We start from the raw sequence: 9,045 nt of genomic DNA on the forward strand, positions 1-9,045 counted from the left end.
TAAAGGCAAAGTAAGTATACCCCGCAAACTACATAGAAACTAAGTGCAGCGAACAAAAATTTTTTTTTCAACTTTTTTCCTTTTGTTTTTCAATTGTCATTTGTAAAAATGATGGATATCCAATGTATCAGCGTCACTCATCAGATGACAATGGCAGAACATTTAGCATTCAATTTAGAGGCGTGGATATCGAAGTTAACAACACATCGAAGTCGACAACATATGGATCGTACCATATTCGCCACTGTTGTCTAATTCACATTCAAAAGTCATGTCAATGTTGCGTATTGCAGTTCGGTGTAATCGATAAAATACGTGTGTAAATACGTCACCAAAGGAAGCAACATAGCGGTTACTGATCTTGAACGATACGGTCGATACGTGAACTGCAATAAAGCGCATTGTATGATATTTACTTTTGCGATTCATTAACGTTTTCCGACTGTTGTGCGTCTCGCAGTTAATTTGGAGAATGACCATATTGTCTATTTCAACACAGAGAATACAGTACAGCCATAGAAAACACCCCCCGCAACAAAATTAACATTTACGAGTTTTTTCTCAACTTTCGTCAGTGAACAGTTTGCGAGAACTTCCTCTATTCGGAAATATCTTGATATTATACATACAATTACAATTACAATTGCTGGAACATGATAATCACTGGAATGAAATTCGCACACTTTTCGCGATGTTCAGCCATCAAATTAGCGTCAATTATGGAATACGAACAAAAATGACATTGCCTAAGACATTTTACATCGTATACGCTAAGAATTGGAAATGGGTAAATTCCGGTTGATACTTCCGGTGGTTTGATATCAATTCCATCTTCCCTTTACCAATTCACCAAAGATGAACTCATCACGAATATTCGGTCATTGGACAAATTATCGTAACTAATACAATTCCTTAAGTGCGCGCGCAATGTTAGCTGCCAAAAATACCGATGTTGTTGACTTAAACTGGAAGATTCAAAGTCAAATTCGGGGAGACTTGCGCTCATACAAATTGATCGATCGTGGAATTTCTAAATTCTTTGAATAGGCTTGGTATGCCACCGCATCATTTGCGTCTCAAAGTTGGATCTGTCGTTATTATGTTCCACAATCTTCAGGCGCCGAAACTGAGTAATGGAACCTGACTGATTGTGACGCAGCTATCGAATACAAAGGGGCAGAATGCTTGATTCTACGAATTCCTCTGAGTTCTAACGATTTGCCATTTCAGTTCAAACGTATTCAGTTTCCAGTGAAAATTGCATTTGAGACACAAGGATAGTCGCATAGTGTATGGTATACATTTGGAAATGCTATGTTTTTCACTCGGCCAGATATACGTGGCCTGCTCACGAGTTGGAAAACCATCTTTTCTATACACCGGAACAGAAACCAAAAATTTTGTTTATCAAGCTGCGATACATTGAAAAAAAGTGAAATGATAAATTCAACTTTTTCATTTCTAAACACATAATTTCACGCAGGACAACGACTGCGGGGTCAGCTAGTAATTAATATAAGTAAGTTTAAGGTAATTAGTTTTAAATTCATACATTTACATTAAAAGTTTTGATATCATCTTAAAAGATCTAGTGGTCGCACATGTGCTCATATATAATTATGTATGCATGTAAACAAATATGACAGACCATACGCATAATGTTTGTAAATTTGTCAACATGCAACATATGTATGCATGTAAATATGTACACTCAATGCTTGAAGTGCTGAGCACATAGAGCGCGACAGACTGCAAGCGACATCTGTCAAATATTAAATACACACGTTCTTATGGATACAGTTATGTAGTTGTGCAGCTGCCTCAATAACTGTGTCCCTAAGAACTTGTGTATTTTAATGTTTGACAGATGTCGTTTGCAGTCTGTCGCGCTCTATGTGTGTTAGAGAAGCTGGAGTTGCTATTTATAAAAACAACAATACTTCACATACTACTACATTTAACCTGGATTTATCAGTCCAAAATGCTACAGAAATTCAAGTCTCTCAAAGACCCATTGGCGATATGTGTGCTTCACATGTTAAATTAGAAGATGGATGTGAAATAATTATGATTGTTGTGTACATTTCACCTAATAAAAAAATAAATGATATTATTTAATTTTTACATGAGCGGTTATTTCCGTACATCGCATTTCAATAACATAATTTCAATTATTTTTAAAACAGATAAAGATAAGCTACCATTAATTTTGGCTGGGGATTTCAATGTTAATTTTGCAAAAAATGAATCAATGCCATTAGTATCGTTCCTCCAAGAAGAATTTTAGTTGGAAACAAACATCAATCCAAGAGAATGTGCTACAAGATATGGAACAACAATAGATGCTGTATTTATTAGATATCTTGATAATGTGATGTCTAATTCTTTTGTAACATACTTCAGATATCATCGACCAATTGTCACAGTAATACCGTCAGAGGCAACTTCGAATGTAACTTTTACGGAAGTCACTGATGAAAATAATTGAGTTGACGTGATTTTAAACAAATATTTGAATAAAATTTTGTATATAAAGAAAATAAATGTTTTTGAATAAACTGTCTGTCATCATTTTCTGTCATAATCTGTGCTTTTTAACCTATTACTTGTATAAAATAATTTCGATGTTTAACATCTGCCAGCTGTCAACTGACAGCTCACTCTTTTTTATTTACTGGTATTATTAGGTTAATAGAATAATAGTAAATTTTGACAGGTGATGATGCATGTTCTACTTTAACTTCAGAACAAACTCCGTCTACGAGTCATAATGCTGATAGAACCACGACTTCTTCGTTGCCACAGAATATCCGTCATGGAAGCGAACTTCAAGATACAGCGATAAATATAGAAGATAATGAGCATGGAAACATTATGATAAGTGATGATCCAGGAGAATGGGTTATAAACGATTCCACAAGAGATTATGTAGCTACCCATGGGTGTAAAGAATATGAAAATTTGAATTTCTCCAGTACAAAACGTGATTACAGTGATGGAACTTCACGGTGGCTGTCAAAGTCACTATTTGTAAGAAAACTTATCAACGGTGAGAAAGTTCCTCGCCCATGGGTCATTTACTCTGTTAAAAATGGGTCTGTGTTCTGTGCAGCTTGTCTTGTTTTTGATGGAGACTGTTCATTTAATGGCAAAAACGGATTTAATGACTGGAAGCATGCAGGCGTTCGTGTTAGTGAGCATAAGAAATCCAAATATCATAAAAAATGTATGTTAATCCTTAAGCAAAGATCGGATACTAGGAATAGAATAGACCTTGACTTAGTCATTCAAACAGAGACAGAAATCTCCTATTGGAGAAATGTTTTAAGAAGAGTAATCGCTGCTACTAAAGCTTTAGCTTCTCAAGGACTTCCATTCCCAGGAAGTGATGAAAAGTTTGGGTTACCAAATAATGGAAATGTTTTAATGCTGATTGAATTTCTTGCTTCTTTTGTATCATTCCTAGAACAGCATATTCGAAAATTTGGCAATAAAGCATCTGGCAGTACGAGTTACTTATCAAAAACTATCTACGAAGAATGTATACAGCTTTTATCAGAAAAAAGTATCTTCTATCATAGTTCAAGAATTCAAATCAGGGAAATATTATGCGATTATTGTAGATTCCACACCTGATATATCTCATGTCGACCTACTTTCGTTTGTTATCAGATACGTGCAAAAAGATGGAACGCCTGTTGAACATTTTCTGATGTTAATTGAATATTCTGGACATAAAGCTGAAGATTTGCTAGTTGCTGTATTATCGATTCTCGAGTTTTTTGATCTTGATCTCACCGACTGTCGAAGTCAATCATATGATAACGCTAACAAAGTATTAGGAATTTATTCAGGTTTACATGCAAGAATTCATGAAATTAATGATCTTGCAGAACATGCTCCTTGGGCTGTTCATTCTATGAATTTAGTTGGAGTACACGCAGTAGAATGCGCGCCGGAAGCTGCTTCTTTCTTTAATACTGTACAAACTTTAATACTGTATAACTTCTTTACTGCATCGACGCACCGCTGGGAAGTTTTATAATTTCATACTGGAAAAAGAATTGCGTTACAATCTTTATCTGCAACCAGATGGTCAGCTCGTTATGAAGCTGATCATGTACATAATTAACATTTCGACGAAATAATCGAGACTTTTATTATTACTGAAGAAAATATAGAAGAAAATGCAATTACAAGACAAGAAGCTAAAGGTTTACGAATTCAATTGGAGCGACTTGAAACAGCATTTATGCAGATACTTTGGCAGTTTTTACTCTCACGAATCAATGCTGTTAGTCAAAGATTGCAGAAAGTGAATTGTAGCATTGCTGACGTGATCGACGATTATCGTGGTGTGATCAAAGTTGTTGCTGATACGAGAAATGAATTCAAAATCTATGAAAAAACTGCTTTAAATAATTCAGAGATAAAAGAATATAAAACGACAGTTTCTAGAAAAAGAAAGAGAAAATTACATGCTGATGAATCACGGGATGGAGATGTACAACTGTCAGGTCGAGACCACTTTAGAGTCAACACTTTTAATGTCATTCTTGACAATCTAGATTCTGAATTGCGAAAAACCGAGCTAAACGTTTACAAAATGTTTATTCTTCAGATCTTGAGTCCTCATTGGAGGACGAATTTGTGAACTTCCATGCTTTTTGCACTGAAAAAAAGATGGAACAAAACTCACCTTCCGATATTCTGAAACCTTTGCGTGCAAACGACCATTATCAAATCTAATAAAACAAAACTCACCTTCCGATATTCTGAAACCTTTGCGTGCAAACGACCATTATCAAATCTAAATAATTTTGAGTGAAACTTCAGTGACGGGGTGGCATTTTTTCCAGTGCCCAAGGGCAAAAATTTAAATCCGGCCCTGCTTGTGGTCATACAATTTGTCTGGATATTGGCGCAATTCTAAAGAGAAGATGCTAAATTCACTGTTTACATTTCTTGGCTCATTAATTGGATATGTTCCCAGATATGTCAACCACACCTTTCGCAATATGGGAACTCTTCATCTCAAAAATCCATGCAACAGCTTGCCTCTCTTTGACGCTTTCTACAGAGTATGCTATAGGGTTATATACCATATATATAAATGATCAGGATGTCTGCCTGTCCGTCCGTCCGTTTGACTGTGTAACTTTAGTAAAAATTGAGATATCGTAATGACACGTATTACTTGGCAAAAAACGGAGAACGAATTCGTAGATGGGCTTAATCGGACCTCCTCGCACACAAAACGCTATTAAGCGAAGACGTATAAAGTACTATATGTGATAGAGGTGTCAAACTATCGATAGTCGCACCATCGATAGTTTCAAAAGTTAAAAAAAACTATCAATACTCATCGATAGTCAAAAAAAAAACTATCGATAGTACTATCGTACTTCAAAGGTTCATAAAAAATATCTTGAAAAAAAATCAATTGCATTACAAAAAACCTGTCTTTCCAAGAACAAAATAACTCATATTTATTTTCATATTAAAAAAAAACATTAATAAATTTATTTACAACATAAGTTGAAAGCTTAAAACGGAGATCAAAGAGCCACTCAGTGGTTTTAAAGAGATCAATATTAGCACAGTTCGTGGTTTTTGTTGATAAATAACAACATATCGACATTTTTTTCCTTCAGTCCTGTTCGTCTGTCTGAGACTTATTCTCCAGCTTTGCTGAACTCACGCTCAGACTCCGTTAAAGTTGCCGGAATGCACAAATATTTGCATGCCATGATTTGCATTGACTTCATTTCAGTCGATCTAGTCAGAAATTGAGATAAATGTTTGTTTATATAAGCGTTACACAAAATGCCATTGCTACCTTCCAGTATTCCAATGGGTCTACATCTAGCGGCTCATTGGGTTTTTCAGTGTATTCGCGTAGTGTGATGATAGCATCCGCTCTGTTGAATTTGACTTTGCTGGATAGTTTCTCTTTCAAAAATTCATAAATCTGTGGAATTTTAACGCTTTTTGATGTCGACGGTCCCTCTCTGTTGTCATTCGATGACGATGCTGCAATTCTGTCGATTTCAACCAATTCGTTTTCCAGCAACATAGACGCTTGGGCCGCATTTTGACCTGACTGAAACCCTTCTTTTTTAAATCTCGGATCTAGCAAGGTGGCTAATCTAGTTGCACTTCTGGATTCATATGGAAACAGCCAAAAAGTTTTCAATTTTGATTGAAGCTTCATTAACGTTGAGTGCAATCCCCATGCAATGGGAATTACATGCGAAATCGTCACATATTTATTACCCGATAAAATACTTATATATGTGTTGAATGGTTCCAACAATAAACATACGTCTTGAAGTTGCTCTATTTCCTCTGCTGTTAGAACTGGTGGCGCTTTTGGTGTTCTTAAAAGCACTGCAAAGATGGCATCCTTAATAAGTAAAATTCGCTGAACCATAGCAAACGCGCTATTCCATCTTGTTGAAACTTCTTGAATCAGGCTATACTGTTTTTCACTACCCTGTTCTTTCTTTAATTTTGCATATGCAATAGTGCTGCTTTTGAAATATGCTACAATGTGTTTGCAATTCGACAATAATGCTTTTACTTTTTCAGTACACAAAAGGTCTTGTACTACAAGATTGATGGAATGAGCAAAGCACGGCAGATGCCTCTTCTGAAGCAGCTCACAGGCTTTAATCATTGATGCAGCGTTGTCTGTAACCTCGCAGTTGACTTTTTGGAATATATTCCATTTTTGCAGGCACTCACGCAACGATACTGAAATGTTTGCAGCTGAATGGTTGAGTTCATTAGCGAGCTTTGATGTCGTTAAAACTGCCGATCGTATTTTGAAATCGCCATCAATGAAATGACACGTAACGGTCAAATAGCTTTCATTTGCCTTCGACGACCAACAATCAGTGGTTATAGCACAGCTTTCAATTTCATTAAGAATGGCCTGTAATTTAGTTTTACCATTTTCATAAAGCTTTTGTATATGAACATTCAGAATGGTATTTCGAGATGGTAGTTCATATCGAGAATCAAGACACCGAACGAGCTCTCTAAATCCTTGATCTTCGACAGTGCGAAATGGTTGTACATCTATAGCAACCATTCTTGCCAACGCCAAATCAATGTCTGCTTTCCGCGTGGAAATAGTTTGCCGTAGATGTCATCTTTTTTAAAAAAATTTGTCAATGTGCTGCCGGGCTTCGCCTGCTCGGCGTGCAGAGGATGAGCACGCTTAAGGTGGTCCATTAAGTTGGAAGTATTTCCACTAGTTTTATATAATTTTTGGCACTTAATGCATTTTGCATATTTTTTGTCAGCATTTCGTTGGAAATGCTTCCAAACATCCGAAATTTTTTGTTTTTTGTTCGCCGGTGCATCTGCGTACGAAAAGGCGCTTAGTATGAGAAATTATTTTTAAGAAATGTACCCACCTTATGAATTGCTGTCCCCGATTTCCATTTTGGAAGGAACCGTCACCTAAATCTACAGCTTAGTATTTTATTGCAACTAATACTAATATTGTATTCAAATATATTTTTATATATAATAAACACGAAAAATAGCAAACTGACTCGATGTCGTTATTTCACAATGCAGAGTAGTGAAGGGCGAGATGTCAAACTATCGATAGTTATTTAAAAAAAAACTATCAATACTCATTGATAGTCAAAAAAAAAAAACTATCGATACTATCAATAGTCCCATCGATAGTTTGACACCTCTAATATGTGACCTGGTCTACGGAAAGTGGGCTTAGGTGTCAAAAAAAAAGGAGAACAATTAATGAGATAACGAGAAACTGACGATTATTTTTACCGATCCCCTAGGTCACATATACATTTGGCATAGGGGATCGCAATGGCAAGTGGTACTTGTTGGTTAAAAGTTTTGAAAAAGTCTACTTGACGCCGTCCCCTAATAGGTTTAATGTACATATCTCCCAAACCATTTAAGTTACAACAAGAAAAATCGCTCAAGGTAACTCTTAAGAAATCACCACCGACAGTGAGAAAATGAACGAAATCGGATTATAGTCCCGCTCATTCCCATATAAAGGTACTGTTAAAAACTACCAAAAACGGCTACTTCTCATATAAACAATCTTAAGTTCTATTTGATACCTTTATTTTCCAGTATACAAATCAAGAAGCAATTAATAATAATTTAATAATAAAAATTGTCCAAGTCGAATTAAAACTAGGTATCAAATATGTGGACCCCAGTATCTATGTTGACTTTGAATGAGTAGATTGTAGTACTGGCAAACATAGATAAAATCTAGGCAATACTGCTAATAATGATTTTCGTTTTTCTAACAAGTTTTATGCTTAATATGTCGGTCGGTTATTATTTGCAAAGCAACTAAACATCTATTTTCTAGAATAAGTGGTCAAAGTAATATAACAATAACGAAAATTTCTTTTAACAAATAATATTATAATTTTTGTTGAAGAGTACATGCACATTATTAAATATTTCAAGTTAAATTTGCAACGTAAAGCTATCATGATTTATGCTTTTTCTAAATGCAAAATTTAATGCAAATATGTACATACAAATATATGTTTACATTTGTCGTACACACCTTTACTAGGTGCTTGACCGACTTTACCCTTTCAATTTTGGGGTGGTGATACATACATACATACATATGTATGTATGAGAAGAATATGTATATTTGTGAATTCCGCTTCTCTTCTTTGTTGTGTTTACTTTCACTTACTTTTTTTCGGAAAATATGCTAGAGATTTCTAGTGATATTTAAATATAGAAAATAACATGAAAACTAACTTAAATTAAACTTACACAAATGTTCTTACCGGCCACCACTATAATTCGCTAATAACTACATTGCAGGTATGTATGTATAAGTTCCTAAATTGTGAAAAAATAATTTTGTTCGAAGTCAACAAAAAAGTAACAAATTTCTTGCAGAACATTATATATAGTAGATGTAAAACTTAAAAATAAATGAATGAACATCTTTTTTTGAAAAATTTAGTTGCAGAGAGAACGGAGCTCCCTTTAGGCTACAGTTCATGTGAGCACAAA

General features: G+C 35.1%; 1 protein-coding gene across 1 annotated transcript; it reads right to left on the minus strand.

Moving 5' to 3' along the window:
- Positions 1-5,558: 5,558 nt before the first annotated feature.
- Positions 5,559-6,214, minus strand: LOC120767830. Its single transcript, XM_040094118.1, has one exon. It carries the CDS (start codon positions 6,212-6,214, stop codon positions 5,807-5,809), a length of 408 nt encoding a protein of 135 aa, XP_039950052.1. The 3' UTR covers positions 5,559-5,806.
- Between the last annotated feature and the right edge of the window lie 2,831 nt (positions 6,215-9,045).

This window comes from Bactrocera tryoni, chromosome 2 (assembly GCF_016617805.1).
Source record: "Bactrocera tryoni isolate S06 chromosome 2, CSIRO_BtryS06_freeze2, whole genome shotgun sequence".
NCBI classification, from domain to species: domain Eukaryota; kingdom Metazoa; phylum Arthropoda; class Insecta; order Diptera; family Tephritidae; genus Bactrocera; species Bactrocera tryoni.

What these genes read in the sequence shown, in the direction of transcription:
- LOC120767830 (XM_040094118.1), bottom strand. Translation starts at nt 6,214, where the DNA reads ATGAAGCTTCAATCAAAATTGAAAACTTTTTGGCTGTTTCCATATGAA.